The sequence below is a fragment of the Quercus suber genome, unplaced genomic scaffold (genome assembly GCF_002906115.3).
Source record: "Quercus suber isolate HL8 unplaced genomic scaffold, Cork oak 2.0 scaffold_80, whole genome shotgun sequence".
Lineage (NCBI taxonomy): Eukaryota > Viridiplantae > Streptophyta > Magnoliopsida > Fagales > Fagaceae > Quercus > Quercus suber.
Genome location: NW_027069545.1, coordinates 230,850 through 253,121, shown reverse-complemented (window position 1 = coordinate 253,121; position 22,272 = coordinate 230,850). Strand labels below are relative to the sequence as shown.

General features: G+C 36.4%; 2 protein-coding genes across 2 annotated transcripts; both read right to left on the bottom strand.

Moving 5' to 3' along the window:
• Positions 1-382: 382 nt before the first annotated feature.
• Positions 383-919, bottom strand: LOC111996163 (uncharacterized). Its single transcript, XM_024028113.1, has one exon. It carries the CDS (start codon positions 917-919, stop codon positions 383-385), a length of 537 nt encoding a protein of 178 aa, XP_023883881.1.
• A 2,973-nt stretch (positions 920-3,892) lies between these two features.
• Positions 3,893-4,513, bottom strand: LOC111996164 (uncharacterized mitochondrial protein AtMg00810-like). The gene has a single exon (XM_024028115.1). The coding sequence runs from the start codon at positions 4,511-4,513 to the stop codon at positions 3,893-3,895; it is 621 nt and encodes a 206-aa protein (XP_023883883.1).
• Between the last annotated feature and the right edge of the window lie 17,759 nt (positions 4,514-22,272).

Sequence of the window (22,272 nt, the reverse complement as noted above, 5' to 3'; positions counted from 1 at the left end):
ATGCTTTAGTTTCTCCTCCTCATCTCTGACAACATCAGAGTGGTCTCTGGACGAGCGCCAAGGAGATTGCCTCTTGGGAATGGTGAATGAACTAACATTTAGATGATGGTAGATGAAGTTTGGATCCACCCCAGGGGCTTCGTAAGCGCTCTATGCGAAGACGTCCACGTTTTTTTCTAAGAAACTCTACCGACTCTTCCTTCTCTAAGGGAGGTAACAGAGCCTTAATCTGAAAGAATTTCTTTGGACCATCAACGATAGCAACTTTTACCAGATCCTTACATTTAGCCTCCTTGGTCGACCCACCGACAGACAACGCCAGAGCCTTTACTTGCTATAAACCACCTTTGACATGAGCCGATGACTCGGCTTCGGGTTGATGTCAGATGGTAGCCACTAAGCATTGCCTTGTCACTGACTGATTTCCCAGGATCTCCTTAACTTGGCCCCCAGATGGGTATTTCACCTTCTGGTATAGAGTAGAGGAGACGGCTCCATGGGTATGAAGCCAAGGTCTGGCCACAATGGCTGTATAGGGTGAATAAGCGTCCACCACGATGAAGTCTACCTTCACTATTTCTAAGTCGGTCTGCACGGGTAGTCTAATTTGGCATTTTGGGATGACGACCTTCCCATCAAAACTCACCTCGAACGAGTTGTAGGTTGTTAAGTCCTCGGGTCTCAAGTTCAGCCCCTTATACAGGTCTAGGTACATTATCTCGGCACCACTGCCTTGGTCTACCATCACCCTCTTCACGTCATATCCGCCCATCCTAAGGGTCATTACCGAGGCATCATCGTGGGGTTGGATGGTTCCGATTTTGTCCTCGTCCAAAAAGCCTAAGACCAGCTGAATTTCCAGTCTTGCCCTCTTTGGCTTTTGATTAGCATCCTCGGCGAATAGCTGTGCCACAAACATCACTCATGAAGAATAAGAGCCGGTCCTTCCTAGAGCAGCAAAGATGACGTTTATCGTTCCCAAAAGAGGTCTCGAAGATTCATTTCTCCAGGATTCTGAGTTTGCTTGGCTCCCTTGACCACTCGAGTGGTGCAAGAGTTGCTTTAATTTTTCTTCACGGTTAAGCTGATCCAGGTGGTCCTACAGACATCTACAGTCTTCTATGGTGTGTCTGTGGTCTTGGTGGTATTGGCAATAGAGGTTATGGTTGCATCTTTCAGGGTTTCGTGCCAATTTATTTGGCCATTTAAAGAATGGCTCATTCCTAATCTTCTCTAGAACTTAATGTATTGGCTCTCAAAACACAGCATTAACCACCTGAGGATTGGCAAATCCTGACTGCCTAGCGAAGTCCCTCATTGGCCGGTTGTTATTGTATCGGTCCGACTTGAAATCCCTCCTCTCTTGAGGGATAACCTTCTCCTTTCCTTTCCCTTGCTGCTGGTCTTCCTCAACCCTTTTGTATTTATCAATCTAGTCCATGAGCTGGCGCACACTAGTAATAGGTTTACCAGTCAGAGATTTCCTTAAACTGTGCTCGGCCAGGAGGCCAAGCTTGAATGTACTGATGGCTACATCATCAAAGTCACCATCTATTTCATTGAACATCTTCTAGTATCTATTCGAATATGCTTTTAGACTCTTTCCCTTTCGCATGCATAAAGACAGTAGGGAGGCCAAAGGTCGAGGAGGTTTGCTGTAAGTGACGAAGCGGGAACAGAATGACTGAGTGAGCTCTTTAAAGGAACTTACGAAATTCGCCCTTAGGCTGTCAAACCATCTTATGGCAACAGGTCCCAGGCTGGATGGGAAAACCTTACACATCAAAGTCTCGTCCTTGAAATGGATAACCATTCTTTGGTTGAATTCGCTTACATGCTCCACGGGGTCTGTTTTACTATTGTACATGGTGAAGGTGGGTTGAGTGAATCATCGAGGAAGTCTAGCCCCCTCGATTTTGCGTGTGAAGGGTGACTTGGAGATCTGGTCCAAGGCCTTGCTCATAGCATTGTTTCCCACACCCTTGTGAGATGGGCTTCTGATCCTTCGTTCGTGATGGTGCTCTTCTTTGTATGAGAAAGTCTCACTGGGCGGGGTTCAGGACCTTCGCCTGTAACTGACGTCCCTTTCGTCAGTAGAAGAAACGTCAGAGTTAGAGGGATACCACCTTCATTGTGCATGGCGCAGTTCCTTCTTTAGTTGGTAAATTTCCAACTGCATAGCCTTGTTACTCTTTGCGTGGGAGACGTGGCTTCCTTCTCGAGGTTGACTCCTACCAGTATGCATGGTGTGCACGCTCCCTTCACTATCATCTCTCCATTCGAGGTTGACAAAAGGATTGTCTTGCTTGGATCCTAGAGACTTTGCTTTGTGTGGACCTGATCCTACCATAGCTGACCATTGTACTCACTATTACATAAGTTCTCCCTACAGACGGTGCCAATTGTAAGGGCATGGTTTGCAGCCCAGGCCTAATATGTCTGGGATTATGGGTTAATGAGCCCAGTACAATAAATTTGTAGAGAGTGGATCCAAGAACTAGGCCCTTGTGAATCTAACAACGGCTAGGGAGTGTTTGAAAGACGATCATGCAAGAACAAAGTACGTAAGATGGTGTGAACGTATTTTTGAGGAGGCAAAGGTTTGCATAGACCAAAGAAATTGATTACAAGTGTAGTTCTGGTTGCTCCAGTGTTCTTTCTCTCCTTTTTTTCCCTTTCCTTTCCAATAAGGATTTTCTTTATTATATAGTCCCTCTTAGGCAATCTTTACCCTCCACTTGTTGATAGTTTAGGTTGCTACTTGAGTACTGGTTCCATCAGACATCTCCTCTGACCGCTTTGTCAGTTATGGTGACTAAGGAAACACTATTCAGGGGTTTTCTCTACATAAATGCAGCCAGAAAAGCAGCTGCAATGCATTTAATGTGGCGGCAGTAGCTTTTCCTTAGATATTTTTGAGTCCCCTTTGTTCTTGTGTGTCTTTGAGGCATGCTTCCATCATTGGGGCTTCTATGGAGGGCATTCTTGCAGTGGAAATTCAGGCTTGAGGCGTATCAACCATAGCTGAGGAGGAGTTGCTCCTCAGACCATCTTCTATTCATTTCTTACTCATGAGACTTTAAACTAGAATTCCTCAACTCTATTTATCTCTCTTCGGACATGCCAACATCCTCAGATAAGGCCCAAGGCCCAATATATGAAGTTTTGGGCCCTTATCCCTACACTAGTAAATGCACAAAGTCATTTGTATGAAGGTACAAGGCAAAACATTCGTGTGACATAACGCAATAATGCCGATCAAACTTTTTGGATTTTCTATTTTTTATGTGTTTTTTATTTTTGACACAAAAACAAGTAAAGATTGATAAAAAATAACATTCAAATCAAGCAAATAAAACAAACAAAAATTTGTCAAAACATGCTATACAAGAAACCATGAAAGAAGTGTGTGCTCTACACAAGTGAGATCAAATCAAGATAAATAAGTAAAGCACACAACACACATGAGATTCAAGGAATTGTACCAACGCCGATGGTCTTTTCGGAGTGATTCAAACTGTGGACCATCGAGAGGTTTGGTGAAGGTGTCCGCCTTTTGATTGTCTGTATGTATGAATTCAAGACACACAACTTTATCTTCCACCAAATCCCGGATGAAGTGGTAACGTATCTCTATGTGCTTTGACTTTGAATGTTGAACTAGAATCTTAGAGAGATTTATAGCACTGGTGTTGTCACAAAATACACATATTGTATCTTGAAAAATTCCATAGTAATGAAGTAACTTCTTCATTCATAGAAGTTGTGTGTAGCAACTTCCAACAGCTATGCATTCTGCTTTTGCCGTAGAGAGGGACATTGAATTTTTTTTCTTGCTATTCCAAGAGACAAGATTGTTCCTAAGGTAGAAACAGCCACCTGAGGTACTCTTTCAGTCATCAACACTTCCAGCCCAATCTGCATCTAAATAACTTGCGAGGCAAGCATTAGAATACTTTGAGTACCACGAGCCATAATTCGGAGTGCCATTGACATATCGTATGATGTGCTTCACTATAGTCAAGTGGGATTCCTTTGAAGCAACTTGATATCGAGCACAAACTCCCACGCTAAAAGCAATATCCGGTCTACTAACTGTAAGATAGAGTAAACTCCCAATGATGCTCCTATACAAAGTTGGACTTACTTCTACCCCGGAAGAATCAAGATTAAGTTTTGTAGATGAACTCATGGGAGTGGAGGCATGCTTTTTGGAATCTAATCCAAACTTCTTGACAATATTTCTAGCATATTTTTCTTGTGAAATGAATATGCCCTCCTTCTTTTGTTTGACTTGAAGGCCCAAGAAAAATGCAAGCTCCCCCACCATACTCATCTCAAACTCTTTCTTCATCTCTTTAAAGAACTCTATAGCTCGAGCATCTGTGGTAGCTCCAAATACTATATCATCAACATATACTTGAGCCACGAGAAGGTAGTCCTCATCATTCTCGACAAACAGACTTCGGTCGGCATATCCTCTGGTTGGTATATCCTTTTTTGAATCCTCCATCCAAGAGGTAATGTGTAAGCCGATCATACCAAGCTCTAGGAGCTTGTTTCAAGCCACAGAGGGTCTTCTTCAATCTCAACACATGATCAGGGAAGTGAGGGTCTTGGAAACCTTTGAGTTGTTCAACAAACACTTCTTCATTCAGGTATCCATTCAGAAATGCACATTTCACATCCACTTGATAGAGTTTGAAGTTCATAGTGCATGCAATTAACATAAGAATGCAGATAGACTCAAGCCTTGCTACGGGAGCAAAGGATTCTTCAAAATCTACTCCTTCCACTTGAGTGTATCATTGAGCTACTAACCGATACTTATTCCGCATAATCTCTCCATCTTCATCGGTCTCGTTCTTGAAGATCCATTTGGTGCCAATGACATGAACGTTTTCAGGCTTAGGAAGAAGTTCCCATACATCATTTCTTACAAATTGATTAAGCTCTTCATGCATTGACTCAACCTAGTTTTCATCTTGAAAAGCTTCTACCTTTTTCGGCTCAAATTGGGCAAGGTAGCAATGGTATGTTACATGATTAGGCTGAAGTATGTTTCCCTCTCTAAGATGAAGACCTTTATCTAGAGACCTAACGATGTTACTATCTGGATGGTTTTTAACCAATCTTGACGATGGCTTCTTTGTGGTGGACACTTCATCATTCCGGGAGATAGAATGATGAAATTCTGGAGGAGTGAGAGGACATGATGTTCTAGACATTGACCTTGTTTCCATTCTTGAATTCATGGGAGTCATTTCCTTTTTTGGTGTTAGTCCCTCTTCTTCAATATCTTGGGCTTCGACCTCAACAGTGGGTCCTTTGGAGCTTGGTCCTTCTCCATCATCATCAATCTCTACGTTTGTTATAGCATCATCAATTTCCACATTGATGAACTCCATTACTGTTTTTGTTCTTTTGTTGAATACTCTATATGCCCAGCTAGTAGTAGAATACCCAAGGAAGATGCCTTTATCACTTTTTGCAACAAATTTTCCAAGGTTCTCCCGATCATTTAGAATGTAACACTTGCTTCCAAATACTTAAAAGTACTTCACTTTTGGCTTCTTTCCATTCCAAATTTCATATGTGGTCTTCTTTGTTCCTGCTCGGAAAAATATTCTATTACCAATGTGGCATGAAGTGTTCACAACTTCTCCCTAAAACTTTTGAGGAATTCGCTTGTTGAGTAGCATAACTCTTGCCATTTCTTGAATCACTCGATTTTTCCTCTCTACCACCCCATTTTGTTGAGGAGTTTTAGGGGCTGAAAATTCCTTTTTGATCCCATTCTTCTCATTAAAATACGCAAATCTTGCATTCTCAAACTCCTTGCCATGATCACTCCTTATCCTAACAATTGAAGCCCTTTTCTCATTTTGAAGTCTCTTGCCTAGAATTTCCAGTTTCTCACATGCTTTTGATTTTTCTCTAAGAAACTCCACCCAAGTGTATCTTGAGAAATCATCAACAATGAACATGATGTACCTTTTTTCTCCTAAACTTTTAGTTCTTGTGGGCTCCATTAGATCAACATGAAGAAGCTCTAAACAATGTGAAGTAGCGATCACATTCACCTTGTGATGATTTGCCTTTGTTTGCTTCCTTATTTGACATGCACCACAAATGGTCTTCTCCACATTTCCAAATTTTGGAAGTCCCTCAACAGCTTCAAGTTTAGATACTTTAGCCACTTATTTGAAATTTGCATGCCCAAGTCTTTGATGCCATAGTTCCAACATGTCGATACGAGCATTTCGGTAGTCCTATTTCCCTCCAAGACTTGAATCCCTTCTTCCTCAATGATTACACACCTCTTCTTTGAGAATTGGACAAGGAAGTCCTCATCACATATTTGAGTGATGCTTAAGAAATTTGCCTTAAGCCCTTTAATGTATAAGACATCCTTCAATAGAGGTAATCTTGGTATCTCAACAGTCCCTTTGCCAAGAACTTGAGCATGACTTCCATCTCCAAATGTCATATAGTCACTGTCCTTCTCTTTGAGTGACTTAAACAATGATTTATCTCCCGTCACATGGCAAAAGCAACCACAATCAAGATACAATAAACATAAATTAAATACTTTCAAAGAATTGTGCACAAACAAGCAAGCATGGGACAAGCACTCTTGACCTTCAAATAGAAAATTGTCTTCATTGTCCACACTCTTGTTAGATTGAATTTTCGTTTTAAGATTATCAACCTTATCACACAATATTCTATTCCTTCTTTTATACTTCTTAATTAAAGAATTCAACACACATAGACTATTGTGTAGGATATGATTCTCATTTTCAAAATATTTCAACATGTGAATAAACATTCTAAGAGTTCATGGTTAGGACAATCTTCAAACATACTCATTGAGTCATTATCATAAACATTTAAACCACAATCCAACATAGCCTTTTCCATAGCTTCATCCATAGCTAAGGGGTTTAGGATCACAATTAGGTAATTAAACCACAGCAAGTGCACCCGCTCTAATACTCATAGAGTTTTTGAATATATGATGTTGAATAAGATTGTAAGGTTGAATTTATTCAATCATGTATTGGCTTTATTCCATACCAAATTTTCTTGTAATTTAGCAATTAGATACCCTGTATTTAGGAGGGAATTATGTAAGGGTAGTGTGTGAAGAAATCTTAAGAAGTGTGTAATTCAAGGGATTCTCGCGACTAGCTTGCGACTGGCAAGTCGCTAGAATGGCACACATGTGAAGCATGCAGGAGAAGCTGAAGGGTCACGACAGCTGGAGCACTACAGGACAAAACTTCCAATCTAGCCAACAGTTAGCTCGCGACTCAAACTCGGGACTTGTTCCAGTCACGAACCTGAGTCCCCAGAATACCCTGTTGTTGAAAACTAACCTTTCACATTCCTCATACACCATAATATAAATACCCTTATACCCACGAAATGTTTAGAGGGTCCAAAGAGAATTTTGAGAGAGAAACCCTAGAGAAAAACAAGATTGACTCATTCACAGTCTTCATCCTTTGATTCTCCAAATTTCTCTACTCTCACCCTCTCCATTGACATATCCTTGAGAGGTACATTTAGCCAAATCCTTATTTCGCCATACCCATATTAGTGAGAAGGTATTTTGGTTCTTAGGAAGCAGTTCAAAAGGGACCAATTCATTTTGGTTGATGCAATGAGCGATTGCGAGATCCGGTAAGCTAGAGAAGATAAGGTTCATCATAACTCTGTTGGAGCAAGAAGCTTGGAAGGCTTATGTATACTGGGTAGATTAGGCTTGGAGGGCCTTATGCTATTCATGTAACCCATCTTCATTCTCTAGTGGATTATTGACTGCTTGAAGGGCGGCGGAGAGGTTTTACAGCGAGTACTTCGGTTTCCTCTTCAATAACTCATTGCCGTGTTATCTTTGTGTTTGCATCTTTCTTCCATTTCTCTTTACCTTTTAATTACTGTTGTGTTGGTTATTAATTATGGTTTAGAGTGTGTTACCAATTTGGATATAGCTTATATTTCATTTTCTGCACATATATTGTTTGATTATAAGCTTGTGTTGGTAATTTTATTTTTGGGGGTCTAAACATTCATTAGTGTTTTACACATTATTTGGACTTTAAGAGGTATTAGAAATAAAATTTTCTTAAAGATTTGGACATATTTATGAATGTCATGGACTCATTCTTGTACCAATGTTTGATTGAGAATATAGTGTCTGGGTATCAAATAAGCTAGGAAGAGGGAGTTCAAAAGCTGCAAAGTTCTCAATTGTGATAACAGTGCTCACATCATTTATATATGTATATTTATAAAAGAAATTATAAATATACATATATAAATGATATATATTTATAATAAAATTGAAATATTTGCAACTAATGACTACTTTAATTATCATTTATGCTTCAATATTTAACAAAACTAGCTAAATAAACTAAGTGAAAATATATTTATAACATCCATATTCAAATTTATCAAATGTAAAGTGTTAATAATCAAAATAAAATTTTGATTATTTTTATTATACTAAGTGAAAACAAAAAAGCTTAAAGTTATACTTGAGAGAGAGAGAGAGAGAGAGCCATGGAAAAGAAAATTTGAAAGTGGGCAAATGTGTTTTTTAAATTTTCTAGAAAAAGAAAGGGAAAAAAATTCAATGCCAATTTGTATTGGGCCCATAGTGACAGGAATTTTTGTCACTAAAATCTCGTACTTTTGTCACCTAAGACATATGGCTATCTTTCATTGCGTAATCCCTGTCGCCAATTGTCATGGGGATGAAACTTTTGTCACCAAAACGTTAGATTATTTTTATAGAATAATGTATAGCCGATGAAATAATTTTGTTGCCTAATATCAGGCAACGAAATGTTTCATCACCATTTTTTTTTTCTTGATTCAATAGATTAGGTGATGAATTTCTTTGTCACCAATTACTGTTTATTTTCATAGTTTGACTTTTTGGCGATGAAATATTACATTGCAATTTCTTTTTACCATTATTTTTTGGTTTAGCCTATTAGGCAACAAAACATTTCGTCACCAATTGTTTTTTTTTTATTTTAAAATTTTTTTATTGCAACCTAGGGGTGATGAAAACAATTTCGCCCAATTTTTTTATTATAAAAATTTAATTATTTTCTAATATTATTTTTCTTCATTACATTAACTTGCCATCACATTTCAGTAACAAGTTCATTTTCAACATATTAATATTCAAACTATCCAAACAATCCAAAAGTAAATAAAAGTCAATTATAATATTAAACCATCTATACAAGTAAGTTGTTCACAACACAATTATAACAAGAGAAGAAAGATGCCTTGTTCACAACACAATTATAACAAGAGAAGAAAGATGTCATATAACAATACCAAAAAAAAAGAAGAGAAAAAAGTGTTCAAATAGCGCAAAGAAGAAAGTCTTCACGCCACCAATCTCATATCTGCACAAATATAAAGAAAACTACATTAAGACTATAGAGCAAATACTTTTTTTTTTTTTTTATGGAAGTAGAGCAAATACATTAATTATGTTAATAATATAAGAATTATTTTTAATAATGTGTGACAACTAATAACACCATTGCATTTTTATCACTACAACTCTTAAAAGCTAAGTTGTAGAAAACAAAGATATATTTATAAGTATTATGTAATACACAATTGTGTCTAACTCTCTAACCATGAGTCCTATTGGTGTACCGAAAGAACACTGTAAGTTAATTCATGTTATAGCTCTTAAAAAGTTAAGTTGTAGAAAGCAAATATATACTTTCAAGTGTTATGTAATGCATGACTGCGTCCAACTCTCTAACCATGAGTCCAATTAGCATGTCGTAAATTCTGATGGAAAATTTAGACCCCTTAAAACACAACCAGATTGAGTAGCTTAGTTAATTAGCCAAGTTGTTACTTAGTTAAATTAAGCAATTCTAGGTTAAAACAATCAAACAATCATATCAAGAAAATATAACAGGGGAATAATAAATAACACAGGATATGATCACCCAGGAAAACCAAATCGGTAAAAAGCCTGGGGAGGATTTTACCCACCTATCCTCAAGGCAAACCTGAATCCACTATGAAAGAATCGAAGTTCATACAAAAGAACTTACAAGCTCCCCGCTCGACTTCCTAATGCTACCTACCAGTAGAACTTACTGACACAACCCCGTGCGAGCTCTGAATCCACAGACTCCTTCTTTCTTGAATTCTTTAATCAGCTACAAGCACCCACGCTTGATATTCTTTAAACTTCAATGGTAGCAACCAAGTTGATCATCAAGATGTTGAAGTAATCTCAATCTTGAAAACGCTAAGCTTTGTGTAAAGGAAAGCTCCTCTAGATCTCACAAGAGATTTACACAAAACCGCAATGTATGAGCAACAATACAACTGGAGCAACTCTCAAAACGTGGCTAGGGTTTTTCCTTATATACCTAGGGCAAAAACATAAAACCCTAAACGTTTAATGAGTTAGGGCTGAGTTGGAAAAACTGCAGAAAATGCAATCTGGTCGACTTTCGATCGATCGAATCTATTTTTCGATCGATCAAGCCAGACCGAAATGCCCCAATGCATCTACAGTCTCTCGATTCCAACTTTACAACAATTAATCAACTTTGAGCATACTTTAACAAGACTTAACATATTGTTTTGATCATGGTTTGCCAATATTACAAATTAGAGTTCTAAATACATAAATTCCTAAACCTTTAGAACCTAACAAACTCTCCCTTTGGCAATCCGTGACAAAACCCTAATTAAAATCTCAAAGTTTACAAGTAAAAAGCCCTTTACAAAAATAATGCTCATAAACTCAAATTCAACCCCAACTACTATTCATTGGTTGCAAGTGTAGACAGCAGTTTTGTTGAATCAACTTGTATCTTCCTGAAATACTCAACAAACGCATAAATGCATGTGTGACAGAAAATAGTAAAACAACAGGTATAACATTCTTGTAAGATTCACACAACACAGAATAAAGACATATATGAATGAACAACTCATAAATATAAATCAATAAGCAGTGAATCACAGAGCAACAAGAATCAATGAATATAACATGTATATCAATCAATGTTACTCCCCCTAACATGAATATCCCCAAAAAATGATATAGAAAGTGAAGCACCTAGATACAATCTAAAAACTCCACAAGCTCCTCAAAAAACAGAAAATCTCCCCCTAACTACAAAATCTCCTCTACAAGTCAAAAACTCCACTCCTCCATTTTGTGACGGAATGCCAAAGGGCAATCACAAGTCGCCATCAAAAGGTGGAGGTGAGGGTGAATGAAGACGGGCAAAGTTGGCTCGCAGAGCACGAATCTCATCTAGTAAGTCCACCAAAATGTGACCATGAGCCTCCTGAACGGTCATGACAGTTTCCAGAGTACGACGAACATCAAAGTCGGTCGAAGGAGGTGGAGGAACATCAGCAGCAGCAGCATCATCACCAACTAGATCAGGGACATCCTTACCAGCAAGACCTGTAGAAGAAGAAGGAGGAGGAGGTGTGCTACTAGACGGCTCAGACCTAGAGTGTTTAGAACCAGCTCAAAGATGAGCGGCCTTCTGTCTAAGAAAAGATGCACCTATGGGAGCTATCACATGAACAGGCTCAGAGGAAGGAAAACCACTAAGATCAAGATAAAGCAAAATCCTATGAATAAAAATAGGATGCACAAGAGCATGAGCAGTAGATGAACTCCTATAAACATCGTTCAATGAACGAAGAAAGAGATGAGGAAAACTAATAGGAACATCAGTAACCAGGGCGTACAAAAACACACAACTCTCAAGAGGAATTATGTGAACATGAGAGATGGGTCAGATAGAATGACAAGCTATCCTAAAGAACAAATAGTGCAACCCAGAAAGCTTAGCAGAAGTGATCCTAGGATCAGAACCCCACTGGACAGAAGTCCCAGTGATGTAAGACAAGACGACACTCAACTCGGGAGACTCATCATAAGGATAGACAGGATTCTGGACCAAGGGTACCCCTAGAGCATCAGCCACTACCCGAGGAGTAATGGTGTACTCTACGCCTCGTATCCAACTCTTTACCAAAGTGTTGGAATCATAGATGCGGATAGAGATGTTCAAAAAGAACTCTCTAATCAAGGCAGAAGGTGGAGGAGGATCAGAAATATCCACCAAGGGTAACCAGCCCCGACGCTCAAAGTTTGCCCTAATTGCAGGATCAAGTTCATCTAAGAGAACAGAACGCTCAGCCCAAATCTTTCTCTTAAGGTTTAGCTTCTCAAACAGCTCTTGGTTTTTCTCACTTGGAAACCTCTCACGGTCAAAAGAAGGAGGGGATGGAGAAGATGAGGGAATAGTCCTACAGGCTCTAGTCTTCCTAGGCATGATGCTATGGAAAAGACAGAGACACAAAGAGAAAACCAAAAGAACAGAATAAAACAAAACCAAGGGCAGACTAAAAGTTAGCACAATAAAAACAAATAAAAATCTATATGATGCATGAACAATAACAATGTTGTGATGCATAAACTAATGCAGTAACCACAGTTCGAATTAGGTTCAATTTCACAAAATTGGCTTGAACATAGAGTTTCTAACAAAAACCCTAAAAAATTTGAAAAACCACTTGATAATTTTGAAACAAATTGATAAATAGATCATCCCACAGTGTTGAAAACAGATTAGAATAACCAATTTCATCAAAACAACAAGCCAATTTCATCAATTAAACCCAATTGAACAAAAATTCCCAATTCGAATCAATTACAAACCCTAGAATTTTCAATTTCTCACAAAACCCAAAATTGATCAAATTAAACCATTAAGATCATGTTTATAGCATGTCCCCACAAAAACCCATTGATCAATTACACATAATAAGGCTTAAATCAACAAAAATCCCAAAAAGTAAAGGGTCCGAAATTTTGAGCATAAATGCATGAAAAATGCATGAAATATGTAAATAAACTCAAAAAGGAAGGACAAAACAGACTTACCGGCTTGAGGAAAGAGAAATTTTGCAAAAGATTCGGAGGAAAACGACAAAAAATTGACTGTGGAGCCTTGCCTCGTCGGAGAGAGAAAGAAAGTTTGAAAAAAAACTTTTGAAAAGTGTTTGAAAGGTCAAGAACAGTGTTTTTAAAAACCTGATTCGCGACTTTCGATTGATCAAAAAATACATTCGATCGATCGAATGAGACAGTCATTTTTAAACAAATTAAAGTACTTTTTCGATCGATCGAAAATCAGAATGGATCGATCGAATTGGGCAGAGGCTCACAAAAATTTTGAGAAAAAAACATAGTTTTGAAAAACACAAACCTTATTTTGAAAAACAATTCCTCAAAGCATTAAATTATGAAAACAAAATGCATAAGTATGAGATGAAATGATTTTTCAAAAACTCAAATTTAATCCCAGTTTCTCCAAAGAAAATAACAGCCATTCTCTTTTTAAATTCTCAAGCAAAAAAAATGTTTTGCATAATTCTAAAAGTATTTTCAAACTTGGTTGGTCAGACCAAAAACACACACAATAACACGTACAAAGTTTAACAAAGAGTAACTTGTGTAGTGTGTGCAACTAGCAAAAACTTTGAGAAACATGTGAGGTGATATGTGAATAGCAATCAATCACAAAGTTTACATAATCCATCACATAGAATTTAAAAGAGACTATCACCTAAAGAGTTACATCCTATAACTCCCACATCTCCTAGAACAAAAACTTGCAATCATGTAAGTTTCTTGTATTTTTGCCTCATTTTTTTTTTGTTTGTGAGATGGCATCAAGCCTAATAGTACACACCAATTTTATTTATGTGAGATGGCATCAAGCCTAATAGTACACACCAATTTTATCATTAAGCAATTAAGCCGAGGCAACACCTTATGTTCTTTTTGTGCATGTGCTACACTTTCTCGAGCACAGAATCTTATGATATGCACTAAGGTATTCATGATTGGTTAGTGAACAGTGGTGAGATGGTTATTTATGCATTTCTTAAAAGAATCAAATCCAACAGTCAAATAACATGTGACTTCAAGATCAAGACAAAATGATTAAAAACCATACACATCTTTCCCACACAACATGCACCACAAAGCTTCAACTAGTCAAGTGCAATAAATAAGCTCATCAAAACTAAACAAGGTACATAGGACATGATATGTGTAAATAAATTGACCAACCTTGTTTTCAAAAACCAAGAAAACAATGTCAAACACATTTTTGCTTTCTCCTTTTCCTTTTATTTTTTTTTTATTTTTTTTATTATTATTTAAGAGAAAACAAAATGAATCCTAGAATGAAATGCATGAATGTAATGCAATGCAAATCCTAGAAACAAAACAAAAGAGACAAAAAAAAAACAAAGAACAATGGTCACAGAGGAATGAGCAATGAAGTACAAGGACCATGTCAGAAAGACTCAATTAGGTCGAGTCTTTTACATCCAAAACCTTTTAGATGCACTATGAGCATTGGAGTTCTTATTCACATTCGCATGATTTCCAACTCCAGAATTGGAATAAAGGTTCAAAGCCTTTACCAATTCACCAATAAGTGCCATAGGATCTTGTGCTTGAAGCACAGGCACCTTTGGTTTAGTTACTCTCTTAGCAGCTTGAAACTTGTAATAGTTAGGACGAATGTGTCCAGACTTTCCACAATAATGACAAACCCAAACAGGTTTACCATGCATCTTGTCCGTAGAAATGGTAGGTTTAGTTTCTCTCAGATCAACCCTAGTCTTCTTAGGAGGTGAAACTTCTACAGGTTTGACTACCTCACTCACAGGTGGTTTGATAGTTTCACTCACAACCTTACTCACAGAAGGTTCAGAAGAAGATGAAAGAACAAAGTTCGTGGAATGTGGAGTAGACACAAAGATGCTTTCAACATATCCTATCCCAGATTTATCAGAAGGATACTTTTGAACATTCAGCATGTGATCAAGTTTAGAACTAGCAGTTCTAGCAACAGATAAATCATGTTCTAAAGTTTTAACTTTATCAAGTAAAAGCATGTTCTCATATTTCACATGGTTCAAAAGATCATTAGCATCAAATAATTTAATAAGCAAATTTTTCTTTTCAAGCTCAAGAGAATCAATTTTCTTCAGGCCAAGTTCAACATTCATAGCATCCTTTGCAGCAACTTTGCAAAGTTTATTATAATCCTCTTGAAGATCTGCATCCTCAGAGAGTTCCCCATCAGAAGGGTTCTCCTCAACATATATGCTTTCATTGACTACTGCAGTAACAGTGAAAACAATGAAGTTTCCATCCTCGTCACATTTAGACTCATCATCAGAAACCTCATTATCACTAAGGGTTATAGCCATAACTTTACCCTTATTTCTCAAGAATGTAGGACATTCAGATTTAACATGACCATACCCTTGACAACCAAAACACTGAGCACCCAAAGAATTGTTTGAAGATTGACCTACTTTTTCTCTAGGTTTTTCAAAGTTATTAACCTTAGTGGGATCATTCTTCCTAAAGTTTCTAGTTTCAGTAGTGTTTGTACCTCTTGCTCTTCTATTTGTATTTCTCAGAAAAGTTTCTAAAATTCTTGGCAAGGTAAGCTATCTCTATAGTAGAGAGCTCATCATCAAATCCACCAGCCTCAACATCATCAACAGACTTAAGAGCCATTGATTTGGATTTGTTTGTTTTGGGTAAGTCAGACTCATAGGACTGAAGAGATCCTACAGGCTCATCAACAGGGATGGAGTCCACATCCTTGCTTTCAGTAATGGCAGTCACTTTGGGTCTAAAGTCTTCAGTTAAAGATCTAAGTATCTTCCTAACAATTTTAGGTTGATCATAGATTTCACCCAAATTAAAAGCAGAATTAACAATATCATTCAGTTTGGCATAAAATTCATCAAAGGATTCATCATCAGACATCCTAATGCTCTCAAACCTAGAAGTTAATTGCTGCAGTTTATTTATCTTAACTGCCTTTGTGCCTTCATGCACAGTTTGGAGGATTTTCCAAGCAGTATGAGTAACCTCAACATTAGAGATCCTCTTAAATTCCTCCATAGAAACAGCATTGAATATGGTATTCATAGCTTTGCTATTGAAGCCTGCTGCTTCTTTTTCAGAAGTTTGCCACTCACTCACAGGAGTAGTAGGCTTCTCCCATCCGTATTCAACGGAATTCCAAACTCTCTCATCAATGGATTTCAGGAATGCTTTCATCCTTACTTTCCAATAAGCATAGTTATTCCCATCAAAGTGAGGAGGAACAACAAGAGAGTGTCCATGCTCCACGACAACAGGGGTCAAGGATCAGCTCAGAGATCAAAAATCTCAGACAATAGAGCAACCTGCTCTGATACCACTTGATGGAAAATTTAGACCCCTTAAAACACAACCAGATTGAGTAGCCTAGTTAATTAGCCAAGTTGTTACTTAGTCAAATTAAGCAATTCCGGGTTAAAACAATCAAACAATCATATCAAGAAAATATAGCAGCGGAATAATAAATAACACAGGATATGATCACCTAGGAAAACCAAACCGGTAAAAAACTTGGGGAGGATTTTACCCACCTATCCTCAAGGCAAACCTGAATCCACTATGAAAGAATCGAAGTTCATACAAAAGGAATTACAAGCTCCTCGCTCGACTTCCTAATGCTACCTACCAGTAGAACTTACTGACACGACCCCGTGTAAGCTCCGAATCCACAGACTCCTTCTTTCTTGAATTCTTCAATCAGCTACAAGCACCCACGCTTGATATTCTTTAAGTTTCAATGGTAGCAACTAAGTTGATCATCAAGATGTTGAAGTAATCTCAATCTTGAAAACCCTAAACTTTGTGTAAAGGAAAGCTCCTCTAGATTTCATAAGAGATTTACACAAAACCGCAATATATGAGCAACAATACAACTGGAGCAACTCTCAAAACGTGACTAGGGTTTTTCCTTATATACCTAGGGCAAAAACATAAAACCCTAAACGTTTAATGAGTTAGGGCTGAGTTGGAAAAACTGCAGAAAATGCAATCTGGTCGACTTTCGATCGATCGAATCTATTTTTCGATCAATCGAGCCAGACCGAAATGCCCCAATGCATCTACAGTCTCTCGATTCCAACTTTACAATAATTAATCAACTTTGAGTATACTTTAACAAGACTTAACATATTGTTTTGATTATGGTTTGCCAATATTACAAATTAGAGTTCTAAATACATAAATTCCTAAACCTTTAGAACCTAACAAATTCTTATGTGTTACTTTGGACTCGGGGTTGCTATTTGTGTTGGTCCATGGACCGTTTTATGTTTTTGCCCCTTGGAGGCTCATTTCTAAGGTTAAGTGCTATTATATAAATACAATTTAGGTATTTACTCATTCAAATTTATATGCTAAAAGCCAAAAATAAAATACTAACCAAGAGGTCTTTTAGCTCGTCAACCAGCTTTCCCCATTCCCAAAAGTGGTGGAGTTAAAAACATGTTAGCAATTACTCATCCCAAGCCATGAATTTAACAAAACCAAACTACATTAGAGTATAATTTTTCAAGCCCTAAACATTCCATTACATTCAATTATCCCAAAAAAACTTCTCATAAACAAAGTTCTAAAATGAAAATTGTAAATACAAAATAAACCACCCTATGAACTAAGCATAATGTATAACCAAAGCACCTTATATACAAAGCACTTTATATATGATTCAATAATTAAAAAAAATACACAAAAAATCAACACCCCCAATATCGACTTAATTAAACTATCTTATAACACCATGCAAACCATCTGCTTGATCCAACTCAATAACCTACCAAAATATCAACTAATATCAATTTCATCATACAATTTTACGTGTGTTTAAGTGTACTTATACTTAAGCTGAGTACACTAGCTTTCCTCTTACTCTACTTGTCCTCTTCTTAGTTTCTAGTGCACCATAAATAATGAAGATAAAAAATAACAGTGTAACCAAAAGAATATGAAAGTTTCTAGATATGAAACCATAAAGCATGTCGATAAATATATATTTTTACAGTTTGTGTTTTTGATAAATTAGGTTCTATTGCTCTATAGCTTTAAATTTATTTTATTCTAGTTGAATTAAAACTTTTTATTGAATATCATGTTTCAAATACTCTTAAATATTTTTTAATATAAATGTTTACTAGAAAAAAAAAAATCTATTTGGATATGAAAAACTTTAAAATTAAAAAAAAAAAAAAAATTGAAAAGTACTTGAATCTCAAAAAATATCTTTGGATAATTATTTTACTAGTAATAAACAAAGCATAAATGAAAATTTTCAAAATTATTATTGACAATCCTATTTAAGTGGATTAGTTGTATTATCAATTAAAAATAAAATGTTAGCAGAATTTGAATACAAAAACCTAATTAATAATATTTCATCTCAAAATACAAGAAAAATAGATTTTAAATGAAGAAAAAATTGATACTGAAAGTTAATAATATAATATTGTAGGGTCTATATTTGTAGCCCAAATCCAAAGGGTATAGGATATAAGCCCATCAAGCCTAATACAATGAATTTGTAGAGAGTGGGTGAAAGAGCTGGGCTGGTAGTGAACTAAACAACATCTAACAAAGATTCAACTGGTAAACAAGTGTAAGAGCCAACTTAAAACTTGAATAAATTGTTGTCCGAGGAGACAAACTTTTGTTTATATAATTCTTAAAGTTACAGTAAACCTTTCTTCCCTCCTTCTCTCTTGATTTTCCGGTCCCCTTTTTATGGGAGGTTTTTTACATTATATAGTTTCCTTTCCAAATATCTTGATCATATACTTGTTAATCATCTAAACGTTCACTTGAGTATATGTCTCGTCAGGTATCTTCGTTGGTTTTCCATGAGTGGTAGTAGTTGAGACTGCACTGTTCAGGGATCTTCTCCACATTAATGTAGCCAGAAAAGTTTAAAAAAAAAAAAAAAATTGAAAAGTACTTGAATCTCAAAAAATATCTTTGGATAATTATTTTACTAGTAATAAACAAAGCATAAATGAAAATTTTCAAAATTATTATTGACAATCCTATTTAAGTGGATTAGTTGTATTATCAATTAAAAATAAAATGTTAGCAGAATTTGAATACAAAAACCTAATTAATAATATTTCATCTCAAAATACAAGAAAAATAGATTTTAAATGAAGAAAAAATTGATACTGAAAGTTAATAATATAATATTGTAGGGTCTATATTTGTAGCCCAAATCCAAAGGGTATAGGATATAAGCCCATCAAGCCTAATACAATGAATTTGTAGAGAGTGGGTGAAAGAGCTGGGCTGGTAGTGAACTAAACAACATCTAACAAAGATTCAACTGGTAAACAAGTGTAAGAGCCAACTTAAAACTTGAATAAATTGTTGTCCGAGGAGACAAACTTTTGTTTATATAATTCTTAAAGTTACAGTAAACCTTTCTTCCCTCCTTCTCTCTTGATTTTCCGGTCCCCTTTTTATGGGAGGTTTTTTACATTATATAGTTTCCTTTCCAAATATCTTGATCATATACTTGTTAATCATCTAAACGTTCACTTGAGTATATGTCTCGTCAGGTATCTTCGTTGGTTTTCCATGAGTGGTAGTAGTTGAGACTGCACTGTTCAGGGATCTTCTCCACATTAATGTAGCCAGAAAAGTTGCTACAGTGCATTTAATGTGGTGGTAACAGCTTTTCCTTTAGATATTTCTTTGTTTTTATCATCTTTATACGTGCCTGAGGTTCATCCTTATCATTGAAATTGCCAAGAAAGTCACTCAAACCTCCCAGGTGCTTGCTTGATCGATATGCTTCATATCTGAGGAGGACACACTCTTCGGTCTATATTATTTAATCATTTTTGTGCATATTTATCCCTCCTGGGATCCTTCTCAATCATTTACTCATCTTCGGACACACCTCAGTCTTCAAATATGGTCCTAGGCCCAAGACATAAATTTGGGTTTCTACCCCCACAATAGCTCCTCAAAATTTTAATTTTTCCCTTGCATCTGAGGAGAAAGAATAAGATTTTGATTTGTTACAGAAGAATAAAACTGAAAATGTGAAAAATACCTGAGTTTACACACGTGGGAGCATAGATTTAGGCGCTTCATCATTGTCGTTGATGTTTCGGTATTTACAAAGTGCTATTAATTACTCCAGGCGACGCTATGTCTTTGACAAACTATTGATCCAACAAACGACATTCTTCCTCAAGATTTGGGTAGGTTAACTCCCACCCACTCTCTGGCCCCTATATAAAGCCTCAAAGAAGATCATTTCTTTTTCTACTTCGCAATTTCTTAGACTCTCCAGCGAACCCAAACACTCAAGTTCATCAAGTTTTTTAAATCATCTGTCTCATTTCTTTAAACACCCATGCAAATTATTCCAAAGATTTAAAGATCACTCACCAACCCAGTTTGTGTAAGTTCTAATTCCTCAAACCCTTCGTTTTCTTCTCAGCCAGTGACCTCGGCCTTTAAACTGTTGCTTCCTAGTTGTTATTCTGTATTTCCTTCTTTCTGTTTATCCGAGATGGGTAAATTTAAGTATCTGGTTAATAGTCCTGCTTTAATAGAGACATTTAAGGAAACCTATGACATACCACAGGGAGTAAACCTGAGGTATTGTCCCCTAGAAAGATTACTAACCGACTGAAGAGAGGGAGAAGTCATAATCCCTATAATAGCATTCATAGAAGGCGCTTTTACCCCCACAAATATAATTAATATTTAAATATAAAAAGACCATATTAAAATTGTCACATTAGGCCTCCAAATATATTGAGCTGACCTTGCTTAAGAAGCACATAACCCTAGATACAATGGCTGAGATAAATTGTTAAAAATTCAATCGGCACGAATCTCGATTTATTAAGATTTATGCAATTTGATCAATCAAGAGATATGACTCGTTATGGTTTTGAAACCCGGATCGGACCGTACGGTCTGACTGAAAAAACCTTAAACCATTCATTTTTGCAGTTCTTTTAGCCTCAAGAACCATTCTATGGGAGAAAAGCAGGGACTCGTGCGAACAGCGGTCGGACTTTACGGTTTTAGGAATCGTGATCAGACCGCTTCTCACGGTTCCCTACTTCCCTTTGAATCTGAACATTTAAAAAAAAAAAAGAAAACCGATCGTCACCGACCAAACCGTACTGAGCTTTGGGCCGACTGAACGAGCCGATGCCGGCGAACGGAACTTGATGACCTTTCCGACGCCGGTGTAGTGACACAGTTGGAGCTGATTTTCAAAACCATATATAGAAATAAAATTAAGGAAAAAAAGAAAAAAAACATTCTTAATAAATTACTAGAAAGAAATCCTACTTATGGCCCAACACAGAAGGCAATAATTTTTTTTAGTAGATTACATCTTGCGTCAGCATTGATGCAGAAGAGAGAGTAGACTTAAAAACTGATGAAGAGAAAAGAAAAGAGTGAAAGACTGAGAAGTAGAGAACAACGAGATAAACAGATAAGATGAAAAGAAAGTGGAGGTTGGTGGGGGTATTAAATGAAAATGCCACGGGTTAGAACTAAGCAGAGACTGATGTTATAGAACTAAGCAGACTATGCCACGTGTCACGTGGAGGTAGAGTATATAGCTAAGTAGAGAGCCAACCACCACCCACGTGCTTTGATTGGACAATGCTACTTTAATTCAAAATTTTGTACTACACCAAGACTAGCCAACATGGAATGGAAAAAAGAGCTTTTTATATTATTATTATTATTATTATTATACTTTAATTTTTGTTCAAAACATCTAAGTGCATCACCCATCTATTGTTTTGTGTTTGTTAATAAAATGGCATGTTAAATAAATTATGAAATTTTTATGAAAAATGTATTTAATTTGATTGTTTTATTTTATTTTATTTATTTGTATTAATTTAATTTATTAATTTATATTTTAAATAATTATTAAATTAATTATGATGTCATCATGGTTCGATTCCAGTTTAACTTCGATTTGACCTCAAAAACTTTGAACATCTCATTTTTACAGTTTAATGAACGGTCCGAGTTTGAAAATTATATCAATAACTTTTATCTAACTGTTACAATTATTCATGCTGGCCAACCTAAAAATATGGACCTAACACTTTAGTTTTGTATTAGAACTCATTTTTTGAATGTATTTATTTCCAAAAAAAAAAAAAAAAATATCACTATTTTAGTGAGAAATATAGTAAAAACAAGACAAAAGGAAAGAAACGAAAGGAATCACGCCAACTCACTTACCTTTAAAGGTATCATTTTCGATTCCCACTGATTGA

Bases quoted from the DNA above. Each gene is read 5' to 3' on its own strand.
- LOC111996163 (XM_024028113.1), bottom strand. From the start codon at position 919: ATGTTTGTGGCACAGCTATTCGCCGAGGATGCTAATCAAAAGCCAAAG.
- LOC111996164 (XM_024028115.1), bottom strand. From the start codon at position 4,513: ATGGAGGATTCAAAAAAGGATATACCAACCAGAGGATATGCCGACCGA.